This window comes from Thunnus maccoyii, chromosome 23 (genome assembly GCF_910596095.1).
Source record: "Thunnus maccoyii chromosome 23, fThuMac1.1, whole genome shotgun sequence".
Taxonomy (NCBI): Eukaryota; Metazoa; Chordata; class Actinopteri; order Scombriformes; family Scombridae; genus Thunnus; species Thunnus maccoyii.
The window spans coordinates 18,594,563-18,617,900 of record NC_056555.1 but is presented as its reverse complement, the minus strand read 5'-3'; the positions used below and the strand labels follow the sequence as shown (position 1 = coordinate 18,617,900).

Sequence of the window (23,338 nt, the reverse complement as noted above, 5' to 3'; positions counted from 1 at the left end):
TCCTGTGATTTCTCTGCAGTACATTGTCTAATAAAGGCAATAAGCCTCCACCAGAAATAAAAACAAAAAAAAAATAGTCCCTATGAAATCTGTTGACTGGGTGGTTCTGCGGCTTATTCAGAGTAACAGGAAGTCATGCTCTTATTTCTAAAAAGAGATGATGTTATGTAATTTAAAGTCCCTCTCCACTCAAAATAAAAGGAGTTTTACTCATTGTTACTTCAGTTGGAGGCTGTTTTCACCTTCATTTGCTGAAGGAGGACAGTTTCTCTGTGCTGACCTTAAATCTGAGTTTAAGACGTGAACCTAGAAGCATGATTCACAACTAGTTTTGAGTCAATTATGGTTCAGTATGGAACAAGTGTGATGTGGAAACCTGCAGTATAAATACACACAGTGAAGGAGACGTCTTGTATGCAGCAGTTAAGCTTTTGAAATGGAAAACATTTGTATATTCATCAACTTTTCCTTCATTTAAAAGGAATTTTAACATGGTAATTTAATTTTTTTGTGCAAAAACCTTATCAGACACAATTTATCATCCAAAGCAATATATTTTTATGTCTTAAAACACGTTTGGAGGCGATCTTTTAATATAATTTTTCAATTCAATGAGAACCACTTAGAAAATTTAATTGAGCCCCACTGTTTCAGCCTCTTTGAGATTAAAAATCTCTTTTTTTGCCTCCATAAATCAAAGCAATAAAAGAAGAAAATAATCAGACATGGGAACTTTACAATGTACAAGTTTATTTTTAATGAACTCTTCAGTGGTTGGTAGTCACAGCACAGCTTGCATGTATTAAGCCACACACCTATTTTACAAGATGACGGGGAAAAAAAAAAAAAAGAAAACAAAAAAACAAAAAAAACAAAAAACAAAACAAAGTCTAAACCAGAGTAGATGGTCATCAGTCTATCTGCAGTGACTTTTTTTTTCTTCTTCTTCTTTTACTAAAATATCCTTAAAAAGGCCACTGAAATGCATGAAATGTTTTCAGATGCATGGAACATTTGATGGTGGCGATTTGCTTTTTAACCTGACATCAAGACTCCTCACATGGCATTGACAGTGCATGTAGACATTGTAAAAAGGACTGGGTTAGCGATACCTAAGATATTTTTTTTTATTTTTTATTTTTATTATTTAGTGACAACACCTTGGCTATAATACTACAGCTTTAAAAAATTGGAAACAAAATTAACAGCACTCTTCCAAGATACTGAATACAATGAAAGTGAAATGTAGTGAAGCGATTATTTTTATTTTATTTTTTTAAATCTCACAATTATGTGAACACTTATTTTAAAACTGGAAAAAAAAAAAAAAAAAAAAAAAAAAAAAAAGCACTGAACACTTGTAGCCGTCCTGTTTAAGAGAGAGGCTCTAAAGTACTGTATCCAATGTCTTTAGACTATAAAAAGAAAAAAAAATAATAATTAAAACACACCTTTTTGTCCTCTGGAATTTATATACTTTTAATAGTAACAGACGGGAACCATAAATGCATGCCATGTGCTGGTCTCAAACAAAATACATACAGGTATATACAGCATCACTCAGTACCTGCTAAAACAAAGTGAGGAATACAGAGTATAAACTGACTACACTACAAACTTAAAAAAAAAAAAAAAAAAAAAAAAAAAAATTAAAGAGGGGAGGAAGGTGAGCGATGGAAGCGGTGGAAGAGTGAAAAAATCCTACTTGTGATGGACTCATCATTAAAGCATTAAAAAAAATGCATATTGCACATACAGTGAAAGCTTAAATTCCACCAGGTCCGCCTCGTTTCGCTAAAGCGAGAATTCAAATTTTTTTTTATTCCCTCTTGGAGGAAGACACACAGAGGTACAAAAATGGAGGGAGGGGATGGGGGAGGGAGGGAGAGAGGGAGGAGAGTGGGCGAGTGTTTGTGTGTGTGCACTGGTGATCTGTGTGTGTTTTTAAAAAGAAAAACAAAAAAAAAAAAAGGAGGAAACGGGGGGCCACAAGAAGCTGATATGGGGCAGAAGTGGCACTTTAGGGGCGTCGGGGGAAGGGATGAAGAAACTGCACAGCACACAACACTTACACAGGAGGAGGAAAAAAAAAAAAACATCAAATAAGAGATTGTGGCACAAATAAAATCAGGTGTTGGATAATATCTGTTCTTCAGTGATAGCCGAGAGAGAGAGAGAGAGAGAGAGAGAGAGAGAGAGAGAGACTGAGAGAGAGAAGAGATCGATGCAAGTGTTTTCTTTTTTTCTCTTTTTTATGTACAACTAAGGCTTATTGGTTAAATAGTTTTCAGGCTTTCCCCGCCCACAATGCTTTTTTTTTTTTCTTTTTTTTTTTTAAACATGCTGATCACACAACCCTTTTTCCTTTTGCTCTGTAAACTCAGTGGTTCTATCAGGACAGCAGCCACAGAATCAAAGTGGATTATAAGTCGTCGTTGTCGAGGAGGTGGTGGTGGTGGTGGTGGTGGTGGTGGCGGCGGCGCATAGGGAGGATGGATGGATGGATGGATGGATGGGTTGATGCTGCAAGTGGTGGTGGAGGAGCAAAAAGGGAGATAAAAGAGTTGGGAGGAGAAAAAGAAAAAAAAAAAAAAAAAAAAAGGAGTCTTGTCTCTGATGTCTGTTGCAATTAATATCTAAATGTGCAATTCCATTAGTCACTGCCATGGGGGACTAGAGGCGGGTAGGGGGGTGCAGAAGACGGGGCGGCGGGGTGGGGTGAAGGGGCTGGGTGGGGGGTCGGGGGGGGTTCTGTTCTACTTGGAAAGCTTGCTAATGACTCGAATGAGTGCTCCGTTCTCGTCCTTTAGTCTCTGGTTGTCTGCTTTCAAGTCTGGGAGCATCTGAAAGGGAATAAAAAAAAAGGAAACAGGGAAGGGAGGGAGAGACACAGAGAGAGAGAAGGCTTAGACAAGTCTTGACAGATACACGTTGTTAAACCAGTCAGGTCGGGTTTTTAACTTTTTTTTTTTTTTTTTTTTTTTACAAACTGTTAATTGCAGCCTGTGTAAGCAATCCTTGAGTCACACAGCATATCTCATGTTTTTTCTCCTTAAAAAAAAAAAAAAAAAAAAAAAAAAAAATTTCAATCACATCTTTGTTTCAAGTCCAGAGAGACAGAAACATTAAAAAAAAAAAAAAAAAAAAAAAAAAAGCGGGCACACCACAGGCCAAAAGATCCTGAGAAAGCCATGCAGAACCTCAATGGCTGCTCACTGGCAGCCAGAAAAATACACAGCAGAGACAAAAACAGTCCTGGTTTTATTTGCTCTCGTGTAAACAACAATTCAAAATCTTCATCATTATATGGTATCTGACAGAGCCTGGAAGATGTCTGGAGCTTTTCTTTTTATTTAAATAAATAATAATAAAAAAAAATCGGTATTTGTGCTCTCAGATTACTGTTAAGTTACTGTTGCAGCAGGTTAGCAGCTCTGTTTGGTATTTATGCTCCTACAAATACTGAATTAATACTTGATACTGTAGTAATCACATTACATTTACCCTCATCCATCAAAGCTCTTTTTTTAACAGTTGTGATGCTACATTAGATGTCAGCCTATTGATTGTGAATAAATTAATCTCAAAGACCGATACATGAGGTGAATCTTTTTGTTTTTTAACTATGGAGTGTCGCCTTTTTTCTGACTTTGTTCAAGAGAAAATAGACACTGCTTTTTTTTTTTTTTTTGAAGGCAGAGCACTCGACTGAGTTTCAGTGCAGGAGAAGCACACCTGTTTCCTCTCATGAGCTACATTAGATTTTGTTTCAGTAATGCTAAAACTATGGTTGTTACAAGCACGTCTACCACTGTGTAGCCTGATGCAGTGCAAAATAAAACGTGTAAAGCTGTCAGAATATGGACGACGTAATCTAAATGAGCTGCTTGTATCTAATGCATTTTCTTTTGATTTTGGATAGAGACGTCCCTAAACATATTTCATTAAAATGTTAAAATGACTAAATGTCAAAAACACATTTAACAATATGTTTTATTAATTTGTGCTCATAAATAATCAATTTGAGTATGAATTAGTAGTATCCAAATAATAAAACACTCTTTAATGGCTGAGAGACATCACTCTCTTTTCTGATGTTTTCAGTAATCAATGATAAATGACATCTTGTATAGACTGACTGACTGCAAACATGTTAGGGGCATCAATCAATACATTTTCTGTTGTGGATTTGAAAAGAAGTTCAACATTTGTCAGACATACTGAACAAAAGTCATAAAACATGAATAACTCCAATAAAACCACAATGGCGATTGAAAATTCACTGATCCAGGTGGTAGTATGATGCTTCTAGATGATCACAGATATTACAGTACAAACTAAATTGTTATTTTAATATATACAGAGGATGTGGAGCCGAGGTCTTAAGGTAGAAATCATGTTCTACAGTTTTCAGAGGTTCTCTATTGACATACAACACTGACAAACATTTCAATCCCCTGAAAAACAAACTTTCAATTTATTACAGATGACAATCAACTGACGTGCGAGTGAATTAATTCACTACACTTCAGAAAATGATTGAACTTCAAGCAAAAACGCTGAAACCAGCGACCAAATGAGCCTGTCAGCGTACGTGACGGGCTCAATGAGTTGTTGATGTCATCTGTCAAATTAAATTTTGGTACAGAGGTACAGAGGAGGGGGAAAAGAAAACAAAAAAAAGGGTTCAAGTCTCTGAAGATTTTGGGGCCAAAACGTTGATGCCACAAAAAGGAAGCCACTTCATGCAAAGAAGCCAGAACAAGCCAAACTGAACAACTGAGCTCCCTGATGGAAGCGTCACAACTAGAAACTACAAAGAGGACACTTTCCTTTACAGTACTTAGAGATGTCGTTTCATGAATCATCAACATTTGGAGTGAATTTAGACACCTGTTGCAGTATAAAAGCTGTTTGGTATATTTCAGATGTTTTCATGCACTGAGAGGTGTGGAAAGCACCTGACAGTTGTGTACTGTAAAAGGAGAGTGTCCTGTTGTCAAAACCAAAAAAAAAAAAAAAACCCTCCCCAATCTGAAAACCAAAAGCTCTGGGGAGGCAGAGGGGGGGGGGGGACAGGAAGAGGAGTTTACAAAACCAGTGATGGTTGGGCGGCTGGGCACCTGCCTGTCTATGTGTGCGGGGCAGAGCGCGAATGGAGCATGAGAAGAATGGGGTTGGGAAGGGGGAGGGAGGTGAGGAGGAGGAGGAAGAAGAGGAAGAAGGAGGAGGAGGAGGTGGAGATGGTGGTGGACAGACGGACGTGGCTTAGAGGTCGACGCTGGGCAGCTGGCTGCAGGCGGACTGCGAGAGCTTTGCCACCACGCGGGCCAGGGCCCGGTTCTCAGCCTGCAGCCGCTCCTTAATCTGCCGCAGGGCCTGAACCTGCTTTACCTGGGGGAGGTTCTGCAGGGGGGGGAAAACAACAACCACAACAGAGGAGAACAAAGAAAGAAGAGAGCGAGGGAGGAGGAGGAGGAGGAGGAGGAGGAGGCAGAAAAGATGGTGGGAGAGTGACAGAATGGCAAAAAGGAGACAGGTGTTTTTCAAGAAAATTAGGGAGAGAGAAAGGATTAATGAAAGACAGGACAATATAAATGAAGAGAGAAGAAGAGGGACCGAGAGAAGGAGAAAGGGAAAACAGAAAAAGGAAGATTGTTAGAAAAATGGGGACAGATTTTTGGAAACCGAAGGAATGATAAAAAGAGTTTTCCCCCCGTTCGGCATGATGCTTGTAGATAGAATGGAAAAGTGAGACTGATAAGATCGGCCAGATGTTCTACCACCTAAAAATAAACACACTTTGTTATCACAGCGATAGGAAGAACACTTGCTTACTAGATCTAATAGATGTTTTTTTTTTCTCTCCTACTACCTTGTCAATCAGTTTTCCAGAAAAGGGACTGTTTAATTGGCTTTCTGGATAGAAGAGTTTAAATGTTATGTCAACATAGATTACAACCGCTGAGCTGAGATCTGCCCTGAACACAATAACAGATGCACATGTGAGTATTTAGCAGGTACACAAGGAGTCTAAAGATGGAGGCAGAGCTGAGGTTGAGTACTGGGACTGGACATTTATGGAGCTGCTACAAAGAGTGTTGCATTTTGGGTTGCTTGTAGCCTGATTGTTGCTAGGCTAGTGGGTTTCTGTTAATAACGTGTGTGTGTGTGTGTTTAGATGTGTAAGAGTTTAATTAGTGGGATTTAACTTTGAGCAGTTTTCTGACGGCTCCTGTGATGCGTTTTTGCTGCTACGGGGGAAATAAATTCCTGACGGGTAAAAAAGGAATTAGAGGTGTCATCTTGTCAAAGAAAATTATTCTGACTAATCCAAAAGCCTGACTGGAGACTGTATGATCTTAAAACTGATAGTTAAGCTCTACAGATATGAGAGATTATATTCTGCTTAAATTGAAATGTTTCATTTTTACAAGAGAAAATGCTTCAAGGATGTAGACTGTTAGTATTTAGGGGAAACTTTCTTGACAGGACAAGTCTAAAAATGTTTTGTTCCTCCAAAGAGAGAGGAGGTTGTCTTCTATTAGAGTCAATACGGTATTTTTGATACAAAACTTTATTTGTCTACATAGATTTGGCAACACCCAATGACTTATTTGTGACTGTGGCAGCCGTATTTAATTAAAACAGTTTTATTAATTCATAATATATCTCATATCATGTATTATTGGCTCATTACAGCATATTTGAAGTGAAATTAAATTTTTATACGACCGAGGGCTTATTTTTACAGCTTTCTCATGTGCTAAAGATATAAATTGCTGAGATCTGGGAAAACAGCGACGCCGCTAAAAAGACAAGAAACACAAGCGGTTTGATTTTACTTCCAAATAAAGTAGTTGAGATAATCTGGATAATCTGCTGACTGCTCTGATTGCCTGACTGCTCTCATTTCTTGCCCCATCGAGCTTTGTTAAAGCAATATCGCTGCCATCCCAGATCCAGAGACATTTTCCGTTATGTCTCAGTCAATTATTCTTGTGAGTACAATATATTATAATGCGACCCATAGAAGTGATGGTTGAAACTACTGTGATTAACCAAAAAAATGCTCCTTCAAGCATCATGACATTTGAGATACTTGACTTCTCTTATGACCCGCTTTTACAAACATTAAGGTTTTATTAACTGGATTCATTTAAGGATCATAAAGTGACAGATGTTAGCTTTATAAATACCACCTACACACTAGTCCTGAGTCCATTAGTGGAAATCTGTAAAAGCTTATTGAACATGTTGAGAAAATAAAATGCGGTGTGTGTGTGTGTGTGTGTGTGTGATGTGTGTGTGTGATGTGTGGCGGTACCTTAAGTTCCTCCTCCATCTCAGAAATCTTCCTTTCTAGAGCTCTTCTTTCCTGCAGGGACGGAGAACAGCAGGTTAACCCCCGCATCCCCATGCACGTCACAGAAACATTTAGCATTAAAACACACTAAAGTGAAGGCTCTACACACACGCACGCAAACACACAGCATAAAATAAGGTGTGGAAGATGGTGAGGGTGTAGCGATAGCACACACTTGAACACACGCGGATCTTGTGAGGCGTCTGCAAGCAACAGCCACTTCAGATTTAACATGTTCAGTAATTTAGATGGAATGAGTCAGCAATGAGTCGAGAAAAATGGGGAAAGTTTAGAGGTCGTGTTGGATGGCGAGTTAATGAAATGACTCATGGACAGAGAGGTCAGAATGTCTTTTTGAACAAGAGAAAAAGGACATTCTTGTGTTTTTTTAAAAAAAAGAAGGTTGTGAGGATGAATGACACATGGCGAATGATCTCAAATGTGGCTTAGATTACAGCATGGGCTTTAAAATATGGGATGAAGTTAACAAATCAGGGGTTATATGATGTCATGGCTACACAGCTGCAGCTATAGACAGACGCCGGCATGATTATTGAATGAGTGAAAGAAAAAATAAAGCATGAAAACACACATGCACAGTTACTTTAATCTATGATTCTACTTTCTGATCAAATTGAGATACACACACATTCACACACACTCAAAAAAAAAAAAGTCTTGAGAAGTAGTGACCACACGCTGGCTCTGAGGTTCAAAAACAGGTGAAAGAGAAGGTGGCGGTGTGTTCTGGGTGGCGAGGAGGGAGGAAGTCCCTTTGACCCCAGCTATAAAAGGGCTTGTGTGATATGACAGCCAGCAGCAGAGAGTAGACTGATATGAAAATAAAAAAATAATAAACTCAGGCTAAGATCATACCACCACCCAGATGATATTGGGGCCTGCTTGTTACCTTCAGACATAAACCCATTGGAAGTGTTACCGTGATGTTTAAAGCAGGTCGGATTTAAAAATCAACTTCTATATTTATTTAGAGACAGATTTGAGAAAAACAGCATAAATATATCTGCATTATTAAAAACAAGGAAGGACATTTGTAGGAGAGGCGGGTTAAACCGATTCTGTAATTACCCTTTTCTCCATCTCAAGCTGTGACCGGTCAGCATAGCGTTCCTGCCTCTGTGATGAGAGAGAGAGAAAAAAAACACACGTCAGGAATCCTAATTATCTGATCAACCTTTATACTGATGGGCTGAGGCGGTGTGAGCTCGGCTTACCTGCGTGGCCTTCTCTAGTTGTAGCTTCAAGTCTGCCAGCTCCAGGTCTGTGTCACGTAACTGGGCCTTCAACTTCTCGTTCTCAGCTAAGATCTGCTCGTAGAGCTGAAGACAAGAGGGCAAAAATATTCAACAGTCAACGAGTATAACGATCAAACCTCATCGTTGTATGAAAATGCTCCTTCAACAAGCAGACACTGAGGGACAGACAGCGGTCTTCTTCCTAGGTCGAGCTGACCTGACTTTGATTGTTGCCATAGAGACGGCGCTAAAGTAAACAATCTTATAGTAATGTTGTGACTAGGGACGAGGTCGCCTGGGCGCTGCCTGAACTGTTATCTCCTTGGTCAAGATTTATATAACAGTCATCTAAATAAAAATAAAGTTGTACATCAGTGTTTTGGTGCAACTTTACACATGTGTTCACATTTTTTAGATTACAGAGGTGTTCATGTGTAGGACTGTGTGTGATATCAGTCATATCAAAAGAAATCTTTATTTTTGCTGTAAGGTGCAACATTTTCTTGGTATCTTCATCTTTTAAATATTTTTTTCATTACAGCGTGAAGGAACAAGAGTCAAACTGCTTCACTTGTCAGCCTTCAAAATAATAATCGGGATCCTTCGAAGTCTGCAGCCAAGTCAGCTGCAGCAGTGATGTGGCTACCTGGCAAACGTTTTTTAAAGTATTTTATCTGTATGACGAGTCCACAACCAAGTAAAGCTAAATATTACATATACAGTACCTTCTTATAGTCAGTGGTATCATCTCTATCCAGTCGGCTCGAGTATGGCCTCCGACTCTCACCATAGCCACGGCTAAAAAGAGTGTCGTTGCGATCTATGGATGAAGTGCTGCTCTCGTTCCTGCGACAGTAACGACAGACGTTTGTTTGAAATCAAACTGTTCAGTGACACAGATAGATCAAAGATATTAAGAAGGAGCAAGACATGAAGAGGTTAAAACATACCTGGACAATCTGTCACTCTGTAAAACAAACAACAAAGCAAATGTTAATGACCATAAACAGAAAAACACTTTTGCATAGTCTGGAAACATTTCTGAAGTGCATCACATGTCCAAAAACAAACAATGAAATCAGTTGTGTTACTCATATTAGACTCCAGATTCTCCCTCAAGCTACCGCCTTCTCCATATGTCTCTGCACCTGACCTTCACTCCCTTTGCAGATCAGCCTCCTACACACTGCACTACATACAAATACATACACACTAACTCCTTAACATCTGCCATGCCAGCCAGCGCCTGGAGGCCTGCTGCGCCCGGAGGACCGGATAGGGCCAGACATCAGATAGGGAGGTCAGGTTGGAGGGTCGAGCATCCAGCTATTTTAAAAAAATCGCAGTCGGCTTCCTGAAACGGACGGAGGGCGGTGACGCAACGATGAACAGTCCTATGAGCTTTCCAGGGAAATGTTTTGATCAGATAAACAGCCACTCGACGTGCATTACTCCACACATGAGATATGTCTGTAATCTCTCGTCTGTTAGCAAAGTTCAATATTTTGCCATTTAAAGTCTTGAAGAGTAATCAAACCTGCTCCAAAGAAAATATTTGAACATTTGGGTACTTTTAATTGAGAGTACCAGACTTGAAAGATTGACTCTGCAGCTTTTCCTGTAAGCTTTTCTATCTCCATGCAGAGATAATTGCCTGTTTCCTATTTAGTGCTCTGTAGCTGCTCCGCCCTTTACACCGTCCTGCAGCGAGCGATGGCTGGCAGCTGTGTAAAGTGTAGCTCTTCCTTGATGGCCTGCTGATTGTACTCAAGTAAACTACTACCGTCTGCTCTCCACACTCCCGTTCAAACGGTAAGTTTTCCCTGCCGGCAAAGTCTTTTTGCTCCTCTTTAATCTCCAAATTTCACATTTGGAAAAACTCCTCACGTGTGTGTGCCCCGAATCCTTTTCCATTATGTATGTAGGCATGTTTTTAAAAACCTTCTGAGCGAGGGTCGCAGCTACTTTTGGTGTGCAAGGTCACCGTAGCAACCGGACAATCACCGGAAGATGGAAATAGAGGAGAACAATAAAATTTCAAAAGGCCGCAGGAGGTGAGAAGGAAAGATAAGTGGGAGGGGGAGGAAATCATAGCTGTCCAGGGTAGGCTTGTGAATATCAAAGGCTGGTTGACTTGCTTGGCCTTCACCGCATGAGGAAGGACCAGAATAGAGAATAAATGCAGAAGAGGAAAAAATCAAAACTGAAGTCCCACCGTACAACAAAAGCTGAGAAGCAAGAAAAGAGGACTGGCTTGATCTGGCTGTCAGGCTGCAGGGCTCCTACTTAAAAGTCAGTTTTATCTACTTTCTGTCGTCTGTGTGTGTGTGTGTGTGTGTGTGTGTGTGTGTGTGAGAGAGTTACCTGTGGCTCTCCCTTGGTGCTGCCCTCCTCTGAGTCAGACTGCTGATCAGGGTCATTTTCATCACCCTGGGGGGAAAAAAACAAAACAAAAACAAAACAAAAACACAGACAGCAGAGTTACATTCTGCCTCCAGCTCTCCGCTACCCGAATGATCAAAGAGGAAGTGCTGCACCTCATGAAAGAGGAAAGAGCGCTGTGAAAACTTTATGTGAGAAACTCTTACATCCTGGGTCCAGAAGGAGACCCCGGTGGAGCGTCTCTTCTCGCGGGGCCGCCTGCGATCCCGTATGGAGCGGGGCTGGGACTTGTCCTCTCCCTCCTTCTCCTCCTCCTTTTTGTCAGTTTCTGTTCATTAGGAAGAATGTCGACAGGTAAACTATATATACACACACACACACATATATAGGTGATAATGCTGCCATGATACCAAAAATATAACGAAAAAAACCTACAAAATGACATCTCTTCAACCTGTTGACTCTCCAGCGTTAACTTTGAAGTAAACCTTGTGCATCTCTCATCGTTTGTATTTTGTCAAGTCTTATATAAATGGAGATGGCCGGCAGTCTTGTGCAACATGCTTTTAACAGAGTTTAAGTGAGTAATAACATCCCTGAATCATCTGCTTTTGACCTCCTGCCTTGTATTTCAGCACTATTTGACCCTTTTTTTTATTTTGACAACAGTGTGCAACTGCCAAATAAGCAATCCTAACAAACTGAAGACTGGAAAAGTTCAGGTTAAACAAGGCAAGGATTTAACTGCACAAAGCACAGTCAGGACAACAACTTGACTTGGCTCAAGTTTAGAGGACAAAAAAAATAAGAAAAAAAAAGGGCTTTAGTGGTGGGAGAACAAAGCAGTCAGTGTTTCCTTCAGTTGAACAGACTAAAGCTGCCTTCTATTTTCCCCGGTGATGCTTCATGGATTTATTCGTTAAGAGAAGAGCTACTTAATTTAAAAGGCAACCCAATCCCTTTCTGTCTCAGTGCCCTTAATCAGCCTGTGGCAGTTTGCCCATGTGAATGTTGGACCTGTGGAGACAGATACCAGCATCAGGTGGAATTCAGAAGAACCTGTCATGCGTCCAAATGCTGCGCATATATGGCTTTAAATCAGAGGGAATACCGTTTTCTGTTATTTCACTTTGTACTGACTGTTAAACTGACTGCAGACGACCAACCGAAAAAAAAGATACTAAGACTTCAGATTGAAGTTTTAACACAAACATAATCATCATTATTAGATAATAATTATGATTTTGGACTATTTTGATTAAGTTGACTAGTTTGCTGCTGTTAATACTAGAGAGAGCAAGGTATTTGGATGAAGGTCAACAAGGTCAAGCAAGGATTTTCAGTGGAGCTTCAGACAACTGAAAGGATGTAAATAAATATTACGTGCCACTTAAAACTATAAACAAGAGTTGTGTTTGGAGGGTTTCAAAATTTAAGACATATTTAGTGTGTGTGTGGGTGGGGGGGAGGATTTTACTGACCTTTTTCTGTATCTCTTGAGGAACGGCTATAGGAGGAGGTGATCCCTGTCAGACTGTTAGGCCTGTTGAGGGAGCTGGAACTGGAGGACAATGCGGTGCTAGAGTAGGACGGGGTGGAGGCAGTGCTGACTGAGGAAATGTTTGAGGTGGAGGAGGAAGATGATGGCCGGTAGCGCTGGTAGAAAGAGAGGAGAGAGAACACTTAAAAGCTGACAGAAAACTGACGCCGCTAAACGGCGATTTAATTTAATGACTTGACTGTGTCACTGCTGTTGTAATTATGATTAAGCTCCTTGAATATTTTTGTGATGTTTTCAACTATTTGATCCACTCCGAGTGTTTAAAATGCGTATTTGGACAAATCATTAACATTTTAATGTCTATTTACTCATCGTTATTCACACCAGTTAGATGTTAAGACACATGTTCAGCTCAGAGGAGAAACGAACCTCTTCGAAGCTGCGGTACTTCGATCGGTAATCGTCCTCCTTGGTCTCCGTCTCCTTCCTCTCCTCCTGCTGCTTCTCCTTGTCCTGCTTCTCTCTCTCCTCCTTCTCCTCCTCCCGGGTCTTTGAGGTACGACTCCTGCCGATAGTTTTCTCGGCCTCTTGCAGGTCAGTCAGAGTCACACCCTGGAAGAGGAGAGAAGTATTTACGTTTCTGTTTCGTGGCTGTGATTGTGTTTGTTTACAGAAGCTCTGTGTTAAAGTCAAAAATCAAAGTAGATCCCTTTTTGCAAAAAAAATTAAAAAGCTGAAATCTGTCAGCTTGTAAACGGATCAGCTCTTTGTACAGGATGTGAAGTGCTGCCTGTGTACACAAAGACTACTGTTTCAATCAGGATAACATCATTTATTGTTTTATAGACAGTCTACAGCAATAAAACCATAATTCCAAACCACCAAAAACAGTGACTTACTAACCAAGTCACCATTTTTGAACATTTTGTTTTGATGAGGGAGTCCAATGTCATTCTGCCTGTTGGTTCTTTTGGGTGGAAAACAACAAAAGGTGATGAAGTGAACTAACCTGGGTGGACCTCCTCGACTGTCGGGCCTGTCTGGAGCGAGCTTTCCTCTGAGACTCTGACTCTTCATCTCGCACAGGTGTCAGGTAGGACCTGAGACACACACAAACACACCCGAGGTTAATACTCACTCTACAATAACAACAGCAATACTGAACTTTGGCATTAAATGATTATTCAGATGGGGAAACCATCAAGACTAATTTTTCAAGTAACCTCTGTTCCAAAAATAGAATTATTAACTATCATCATCACCGTGTATGGTTGTATGGTATCGTAAGGTTACATGAGGTGCTTATAACCAGAAGTGTGGCTGTTCTGATTTATAGACTAACTGGTAAAAGTAAGAAGATAATCCCTGCTCAGCAGCCAAACTGGGAGCCTTCTAGGTTTGGTGTGAATGGTGTGAAGGTGAAGCAGGTATCTATGTCAAAAAAATTTCCTGCAATGAAGATGTAGGTGAAGCAGGATATTCCTGGAAAAGATCATGGTTGTGTTTCCCCCAGAAAAAAAGCTTTCAAAACAATCCTCATAGTAGTTTTGAGCTATTGTGGTAAATCAAGGGTTTAGATCTGCATGTTTAACTTTAAGTCTCAAGCTGAACAGGCAACACAATTTGGGAACTCCAACAATGAGCTATTCTAGCACTTTCTCTCTGTCTGCCTCCGTTGGCCACACAGAAGCATGAACTCATTCAGAGGAGATCGGAGCTTTGGCCTTGAGGAAAATGTGCAGCTTCTGCCCTCCTTCCATATAAGGAGAAGTCGCTGGAGCAGTCTGGGCTGTGAAGCAGCCCTTCCCCACTCCCCACCATGACAGGTGGCTTATTTCAGCGCTGCAACAGGAAGACATGCACTCGACCCCACTCAAACGCACGAACTGTGACACTCTCACACGTGCTCCCTCTCTCTCCCTCTCTCTCTCTCACAGACAGACACAGACAAACTCTCCCTCCCTCGTGTGTGTACAGAGATGAAGATCAAACACACACCCCTTTCTCAAACAGAGGAAATGCATCCGGATTACTGTTTGATGGAAGATTTTAATGTTTACGCCAATATTTCTGGAAGCTTCTTACAGTAAATATTTTCCACCAACTTCTGAGATACCTCAACTTCAAATTTTTATGAAAACAGATAAACAATTATAGTAAATAATTTTTTCCAGCAATTTAAACTCATGTCGGTATTAAAAAAAACACAACATGGGATGCTGAACATTTCCACTGAACCCAAAATAGATGCAGCAATAAACACTGAAGTAAACAAGCCTGTAATACAAGTTGTATGTAATCAAACAAAATGCATCTATCCATAATTTCTAATAACAAGTTCATATATTTAATAACAGGCCTGAATGAGCACACAAAAACATTGATTTAGATCAGAATCCAGGATTCAGACCCTCATCTTTGTGCTTTAGTGTGAATTCATTATTATATTATTTTAAATCTTGAGAGAGAAACACTGTTCTCTGATGTTTGAGTTAGTTATGTGTGACAAAAACAAACAAAAATCCTATGATGTAATTTACTCACATATAAAGATGTGCATGTATGAGTTATGTAGGTAAAAGTTGTGTGTGTGCGCGCGTATTTTACCTGCGTCTTTCAGAGCCGGGGCCGGTGGTAGTGGTAGATATGCCGGTGGTGGTAGTGGTAGATGTGGTGGTCGTAGTAGAGCCAGTGTTTATAGTGGGGATGACTGCAGCAGACTCCCTCTCCTTCTCCTTTTCCCTCTCTGCACTCTCCTCTGACCAGTACCTGTTGACACACCTCGCTTAGCCTGACAGCATTCATTTCGACTGGCTTTATAAAACTGACATTTGTGGGCGTAGAGGGCTTTAAAGTGGCGCCATGTGTGCTGGTTGCCATTTTGGTGGTCAGATACAGTCCGATTCCTACACCCAATATATCATAACGTTCATTTTTATGTATTTTCTTAGCTGCTGTGCTAATTGTGCCTGAATTCAAGCTTAAAAAATACTGCTCAGGTCAATTGAATGAACATAGCTCAGAATAAGACCAGAAAACCCCAGTAACATCTTTCAACTGTTCAGAAAGAAAGTTAAATGAACCCTCTATGGAAAAAGCTTGATGGCACCGGGAGCAAAGCTTGTACAGTGCTGCCCGTGTACCTGCTGGTGAGACTGGTGGAGCCAGCGCGTGTAGAGGAGGAGCCCAGGCTGGAGAGCAGGCCGCGATGGCCTGTGGGTGAGGTAACAGATGAGGAGGTGGTGGTGGTCGTGGAGGAGGAGGTGGTCGAGGAGCCCAAGTCCTCGTGTCTTCTGCCGAAAGAGCCGCTGAAGGACGAAATGTCAGACATTTAAAAAAAAAAAAAAAAAAAAGATGCAGCAGAGTCATCAGTAGGATAAAAGTGGGACACAAGTGGGGCTGTGTGGAAAGCTACGACGTTGATCGCATCGTGTTAGATGTGGGGATTATTAACTATGATAATTAGTAGTGATGATTTGAACATGAGCATTATTACATCATATATCAACACTGTGACTATTTATGTGTATGTTTTATGTGTTTAATAGTTATTTTTCTTTCTTTATAACCTGATTCTACAATTATTAAGTGTTGCATACAATTGCTATTCACACTTACAAATGAGTAATTGTTGAGCCCTGCATGAAAAGACGGGTAAAAGAACTAAAGCATAGCAGGAAACCAAAGCTAAACTAAGGTGGTGAGTTCATTGTTTGTATCGAAAAAACAGAGGAAATCCAAAGTATACAACACTTTCCCTCTTGTGTATTCTCTTTGACACAGATTCCCTGTTTACACCGATGCTTTTGTTTACTGAGGCAAATAACAGCCATCTTTTCCCCCCCATACAGTTCCAGAGTACATATTGCATTATTAATTGCTCTAGTTTGAAACATCATTGGTTCAAAGACAAAATGCTGTGTTTGGGTGTCACCTGCTGCTGGAAGTAGTCATGACTTTGATGTATTATAAACAAAAAGGTCAATTAAGGGACATTAATAGAGAAGCCTGCAACAATAGACTGCCATGATATCACTGTGTCAATCTGTGTTTGTGAATATTAACTCAAGACATAAATCAATTCAGTCATCTGACAAAGTCTAATGTTATTCCATGAAAGGTGAAGGGTTTTGTTAGTTTTGTTCGACATTGGAAACAATACTGTGGTAATATTTTTATAATAATGGAAAAAAAGGGGAAATTCGACTGCTGATTCAGTGAAAATTGAGCTGGATGTACTTTCCCTGATAGCACAGCAGTTTCATGGTATTACTAGATGATCTGTGTTTAGATATATGAACTGCTCTGTCCAAGATCACTGACACAATATGATGAGTTTTAGCATTTACTACATAGGTTTGGAGAATATTTTCATTTCAATTTCACTGAAAGATTTTGGACAAAGTGATAAATCTAAACCAGGCTCAACGTCTCTCCCAGTATTCATTTTGACATTACATGTAATCAAGGGGACAACAAAACAAATGGTAGCTTCTCCGGCAGAGCGGAGAACACACACAGTCAGAAGAAGGACAGGTGGGTGTGGAGACGGTGGTGCCCCGGTGAGGCTGGTGTACCTGCGGTAAATGCTGTAAGACTGGTAGTGGGAGGTGGGTGGCTGCCAGGGTTTAGTATTACAGGTGTTAGGGTCCAAGCTGGAGGTGGACGAAGACTTGGCTGGCACGTCCCGCGTGCTGCCGCTCCGCCCTAGCGCTAGCGTATGGGACGTGCTGGCGTGTTGGCAGGCGGGGTGGGCGAAAGAAGCATGTTAGCAGTGGAGGCGCACACACACACACACACACACACACACACACAGATATAATATAAGAAACATACACATACAGATTTGAGACTATTTAGCTTCGACACACTATTTGTGCATTCATGTCATAAGGGAATAGCTGTTGCTGGGTTCAAACAAGTTAATAAATTAACTTTTTGTGGACTGTTTTCTACCTTGAATAGCTAAATTCAATATTTTTTTGTTGTAGACATCAACTGGAGTAATTTAATTAAGAGGCTTGTAAACAGCATTTTTCCCGTATGACATAAATGCAACATAAATCCATGTGTAGGTGCTGTGCCATGAAAAACCCTGAGAACTGACTTTATTTGGAAGTCAGACAGGTAGCTAGGCTTGTTAAAATGTCTGAGTGCTGCAAAACTGCAAAACTCGATGGCACAGCAACCTGACAGGACGGGTACAGTCATGCAACAGACTCTGTAGCAGTGATAGAGAAAAGCGTTGGGCCGATTTGCATGGCTTTCTCAGTAGCTGCTGCTGTGCATGGAAGCATGTACATAACATATCTCTGGTGACATAATCTGAGCAAAAAACATACAGTTGATGATTGATACAACAACCATCGATGCTGTCTACGCAGAGGTTTTAGTACCAAAGCTATGCAAGTCGACCTCATTATGGATAAATACATCAGATCAGCTGGAGCGCAGATCTGATGACTAGATGAGGGATGGAGGTTTTGATAGGGATTTTTTTTTATAGCAGCGGAGGCTAACCTTCGCTGGTAGCTGGGGGTTCGGTTGGTGGAGGCGCTTCCTTCGCTGTTCTTCAGGTCGTCATCCCAGCGTCGCCGGGTGTAGGAACCACTACGTATCAGAGTGGCAGAAGAATCCCTGGGGGAACCACAAGCTACAATTGTACCCCAGGCTTCCACAAACAGATATGGACATATTTACAATGCTCTTTCCCCATGACACCTAATTATTTCCTCTATGAAATCTAGCTTTTCTTACTAATTTGATCCATTACTGCACAACATAAATACCTAAGGCAGTTGCTTTTGGCCGCACACACCATGCAGAATATTAAGACCTTTTGCCTGCAACACACAGCAGTGGGCAGCAGGAGCTGCTCATGCCAATGCATGTTTACACAGAGCCACTTGGCTCCGGGGGCTTCACCTGTTTTCCTTCTCGTCAATATCTGAAGTACTGGCCAGTCTTCTGGGAATAGTGGGGGCCACATAAGCAAGCCGGGTTCCTTTGTCTTTTTCCTGTTGACAGGGGAACAAACAGGACCATTTATGGATGAGATGTCAAATGCCGCGAGAAGAATTTTCAACTTTATATACTATAAACAACTATCTGAGATGATATTTCAGTCTTAATTGAACCCTTACAAAAACAAAGCAATCCATGATAGCATCAAGCCTAAGTATAAATGATTTCTTCCTTTTCAAACACATGCATATTGTAGGCAGCTGGTAAGTGAGGACTCCATAAAAGGAGCTCATACGGCTGGACGGGGAAAGGCAGCGACTGAATTTTAACAGCCAATTACTCAGGTATCCCATCTGGAAATCCTGATGGCCTTGTGGTCAAAGAGACACTGCAAAACAGGGAAAAAAAAAAGGTAAAAAAACGAAGGATGTGACTTCTTGACTGCAGACCTTTTCTTTGTCTTTGTTGTCCAAGGAGGAGGAGAGGCGGGGGCTCGAAGCTGAGCGCATCACCCCTGTCGTGTCCTTCTCCCTCTGAGCCTCCTTGGTGGCCGTGATCTCAGCTAGCGCCCCATAGCTGCCGGTCTTCCTCAAACCCAGACGCCACGACGCAGGAGACTCGTCCTTCCTCTCCTCCTCCGTTTTAGTCGAGGCCTTTCCAGCGGGCTGAGTGACCTGAGAGGGAGTACGGGGCGGCAGTTTAGTACATCGAGATAACCGTTTAAAAAAAAGTAGGACGATATATCAAATTAGGTTTTTAGTCGACTTGGTGAGTAACACAAAAGGTCAATCAGGTCAAGACAGAGGTCAAAAACAGTTTTGATTAATCTTCCGAAGCTGCAACAATTAGGTTTAAATGATGAGACCAGGAGGAGACGTTTTTAAAGGAAGGACATGCCAGTTAATAGGTACAATCACATCCAGGTTCAGAGCAAAAAAAAACACCTATACCTGACTGAGTCTACTAGGACTTTGAATTCATTTTGGTCATTTTATCAAAGGAACAGTCTTGGACAACGGGTGGTGAAAGCGTCCATTCATCCTGTTGGTGTTTTAGGGTCTGATCTGTAGTTTTCACACAAGTCTGGCCATATATATATATTCAAAACAAACTATCAAAAGCTGACAAGCAACTAGACAAAAAAAAACACAGAAGCCACACAGACACAAGGTGAAAGCACAAATAGGACAGTGCGTTTGTTGATTACAAGTGAAAACAACACCATGTAGGATTGATGAGTGAGAGAGTCAGCGTTAGGGAAGTTCAAATCAGCATCACCTGGATCGGACCAGGGCGGTTACGGGGGAGTGTTAAGTACTTTGTAAGTGCACAGGTGCATGTAGGATGAGAGAAGAACTCTGGTGCACACCAATGCCTCACCATAGGTTTTTTGGGCACAAGAGAAATGCCAGTTTTGCGCAAGCCTTGACGCCACAATGCAGGACAGCCTGGCTCCGCCACAGGCATGAGGGGAGTAATACAATCAAACTAAAGCCAACCAAGACAAGAGCCCGGGGATGAGAAAGACGCAGAGAGAAAGAGGGGAGGGGAAGGCAGGGAGGTTGAGACAGAGAAAAAGCCAGAATAAGACTGAAGCAGCAGCAAAAGAAACACACTTTATGGCAAGGACAGATTTTTTAAAGGCCTAGTCACACCACACAATGCTTACTGCCAAACCAAAGGGGGGGACTACCATTACTGTTTTCAGTTGGAATAAGTGGCAAATCCAACAAACATCTGGTAGTGTCAAAACTGGATGTTGTTAATGTTTTGTTCACTCTTGTTAGACAGAAGACATTGTGATGTGTGAGCGCTAGGCGTCGAAGAAGGATCGGAACAAGAAAATTATGGCAAGAAAAGAAGCAGAAAATAGGAAAAAAAACATTCAGAAAGTCCTGGATGCTTGGCCACTGACTGCATGACATCAAATAAGGTGTAAAATTACAGAAAGAGGACAGAATGCTGTGAAAGTATTCTTCTATTTAAGCTGCTTTCAGGAGTCTGAAAGGATAACTGCAATATTTCACTGCAGCTGTTTCATATGACAGAAAGGAATTAATGTGAGGTCTATTTAGTTGTCATTTAATTGTCAGCCCTACATTTTTTCTTTTTATAACTGAGGCCACACAAAACACTTGAAGACACCTCTCCAACGGTTACACAGGGTGTCACATGAAGTAATCATTTCAGCCAGTGGACTGAATGAACCCTCGGAGAGATATACCAGGCTCACGCAGGTTACATGCTTGGCCTCGTTTTGCCAGCAGAGGGCAGCAGACTCAAAAGAGGAAACACACAAGCTGCTTTTACTCCCAACAACCAACCAGTTCACTGCTCTATACTCTCTAGACTCCTGGTGTCCTAACTGTGAGCCAGACAGTCCAATAGAAAACTTTTATCATCCAGAACTGGCCGCAAATCATTTCCCCCTGTGCAGCACGTTGCCATGTTTGTTAAATGGCAGCAACAAGTTGTAATTCTTTCTTTCTCAAGACCTCTTTGACATTTGTTAGCTTTTGTGTGCTGCAACATGAACAGCAAATCACAACCAGGAACAACTATTTCTGTGATGGCCTAGAGTATGAACTGTAAACTAATTTATCTAAACCATGAGTATCTTCAGCTGGCTGTGAAATTAGGTTTGTGTTCAAGGGTGAGGGAGGACTAAATAGATGGAGAATTTCATTGAGTTGTATACATAATTAAGTGCCAACTCGTCTTAGTAGAACAAAGTTGCCAAAGCTGTCTGTAATAGAGGAGGTGTAGTTACTGCTTTAAGTAGTTTGAAGGTAGAATAGTGACATGTTTACTTCATGGCTGTGTTGTAGCTTTTAATTTCCCCCCAAGGCCTTTTAAAAAAAATCAATCAAACACTGCTTGTTCAGTTTAGTTAGATCCGTATGTTGCAGGGTTTTTTTTTTTTTGTAATGCCAGTAATGTGGCAGCTGTCTGGTAACAGGTTGTACCTTCTTTGTTGGGGAAGTGGGAGTCGTCAACTGGTTGGTCGGGCTAGTTGGAGATGACACGGTGATGCTAGCTGGGGTGGGTGTTGTGCTGTTGCTCACTGACGCTGAAGGCTTGCTCTTATCTGGAGGGGTTGGAAAGAAAAAAGGTGTGAGTGTCATTAAAGGCAATAAATAGGAATCAATGAAAACAATAAAAATAATATATCAGCTGCGCCTGTGATACTTTTCAAAATATTACAAGTTAGAGCCTACTTAGTGGAGAACACTTAATAAAATGGTTAAATACTGACAGGATGATACAAATGTGTCTTGTTTTGACCGCTGAATGAATCAAACTTTAAGTAGATCATTTAAATAGCAAATAGAAAAGGTTTTGGTTTCAGACTTGATTTAGTGATACCACACAAGTCTAAAAAAAAAAAAGACACACATAACACTGTACCTGCTTCAGTCTCCGACTCTGAATCTTCCTCCTCCTCTTCCTCACTGGAGCAGCTTGATTCGTCCTTCTTTCCCTCCTCTTCTTCATCCACCTTCTCAGGTTCTAAGGTCTCGATGCGTGGAGCGCTCTTTTCTGGCTCCAGAAGCAGTGTTTCTTTGCTGCAGCACAACAAATTTAACAGAAATACAAACATCAGTATAGGAGGACAATATTAAATATTATTGTATAGTAAGAGAATAGAAATAAAATAAAATATTTTCACCAAAAAGAAGTTTAATAAGTTATGCCTGTGCTGAAGGCAGTTTTCTGACTCCCGAAAACACATTTAGTTTCCGTTGATTATTTTTCACCATTAAGTTATTTACCTCTTGAGTGGTTTTAGTGATTGGTTGTTGTCCCCTGGGGTTGTCGTTTCAATCAAAGGAGACTTCTTAACATCTTTCTTCTCACTCATCAGCTGGAATAAAGAAAACAAAACAAAAAAATCAGTAATGCTAACAGGGCCAAAAACAGCAAGACACCTCCTCCTGTCAAAATGAGATAAACAAATTTACATTATTGATTATGTAATCAGCAGCCACACTGACTTACAAGATTTTGTTTCTTTTGTAGTTCTTCTAAGTATCCCAGAACATCTTCATCTGCTACATCAAAAGCTGTCTGGCCCTGAGGAAAAAGAAATAAAACAAAAGTTCTCAAAAATGCCGATTTGAAAGTGAAATACAAAATAGTAAACGGTTCCGGAAACTCACCATTTTATTAATGAGGTCCATGTCACATAGGTGCTCCACTAGTATCCTACATGCCTCCTCTTTGCCCCAGTGTGCTGCTGCATGTAGAGGAGTCCAGCCATCATAGTCCTTAATATTTACATCATACCCTGCTTGGATTAAAAGCCTGCACAGTGAAGGAGTGGGGAGTGTGAGAGTGAGAGAGAGAGAGAGAGAGAGAGAGAGAGAGAGAGAGAGAGAGGTGGGGGGGTGAGGGGGGACGACACAAAAATAGTTTTTGTTAGAATAAGCAAATCTGGTTTTCTCGGATTTAGTTCTGTAAACTAATCTTTCAAGGTGCTGCCAGCGCCCAGGCTTTTAGAAGTGCGTCAGTATTATAACGCCAGGTCAGATTTATGAGATACAGAGTCCACCCCCTAAACACATGGACACATAATCTGAAAAAAAAAAAAATCGTCATCCCTAAACAAGAGCAGGATGAAGTTGGTGAATTTTAAAACCTTAATATTTCAGCCAATAAATCTGCCAAGACGGAAAAAAAACATTTAGATCCCCGTCTTGTGTATGTATGGTAGTTGCACTAAACATCAGAGTTCTCAGAGCTATCTATGGCAGTAGAGTGTGCTGGCCGGCTTCCCAGAACAGATGGACAGGCGGCTGTAGTTCCTATCCTCGAGCAGTGTAGCTGTATTAACAGCCCACAGAGACAATGTCAGGACAACGCATTGAC

At 41.0% G+C, this 23,338-nt stretch overlaps 1 protein-coding gene across 5 annotated transcripts in view; it reads right to left on the bottom strand.

Annotated features, from left to right (window-relative positions):
- Positions 1-729: 729 nt before the first annotated feature.
- Positions 730-23,338, bottom strand: part of ppp1r12a (protein phosphatase 1, regulatory subunit 12A) — a 53,957-nt gene continuing 31,348 nt past the window's right edge. The window contains exons 5-27 of one of the 5 annotated variants that reach the window (XM_042403255.1): positions 22,630-22,774; positions 22,469-22,543; positions 22,243-22,334; positions 21,878-22,035; positions 21,436-21,557; positions 18,919-19,143; positions 18,431-18,522; positions 18,026-18,142; positions 17,083-17,235; positions 15,649-15,813; positions 15,113-15,274; positions 13,515-13,605; positions 12,935-13,117; positions 12,486-12,660; positions 11,211-11,332; positions 10,987-11,052; positions 9,573-9,589; positions 9,348-9,468; positions 8,602-8,706; positions 8,456-8,503; positions 8,243-8,276; positions 7,328-7,378; positions 2,760-2,843 (exon numbers count right to left, since the gene is read on the bottom strand). In XM_042403255.1, coding sequence (XP_042259189.1) covers positions 7,347-7,378; positions 8,243-8,276; positions 8,456-8,503; positions 8,602-8,706; positions 9,348-9,468; positions 9,573-9,589; positions 10,987-11,052; positions 11,211-11,332; positions 12,486-12,660; positions 12,935-13,117; positions 13,515-13,605; positions 15,113-15,274; positions 15,649-15,813; positions 17,083-17,235; positions 18,026-18,142; positions 18,431-18,522; positions 18,919-19,143; positions 21,436-21,557; positions 21,878-22,035; positions 22,243-22,334; positions 22,469-22,543; positions 22,630-22,774 — 2,500 coding nt within the window. In that variant the 3' untranslated portion in view covers positions 2,760-2,843; positions 7,328-7,346. Of the gene's footprint in view, positions 2,844-4,380; positions 5,407-7,327; positions 7,379-8,242; positions 8,277-8,455; positions 8,504-8,601; positions 8,707-9,347; positions 9,469-9,572; positions 9,590-10,986; positions 11,053-11,210; positions 11,333-12,485; positions 12,661-12,934; positions 13,118-13,514; positions 13,606-15,112; positions 15,275-15,648; positions 15,814-17,082; positions 17,236-18,025; positions 18,143-18,430; positions 18,523-18,918; positions 19,144-21,435; positions 21,558-21,877; positions 22,036-22,242; positions 22,335-22,468; positions 22,544-22,629; positions 22,775-23,338 lie in introns of those variants that run through there. The other 4 variants (XM_042403254.1, XM_042403258.1, XM_042403256.1 and 1 more) reach the window with 4 other exon arrangements.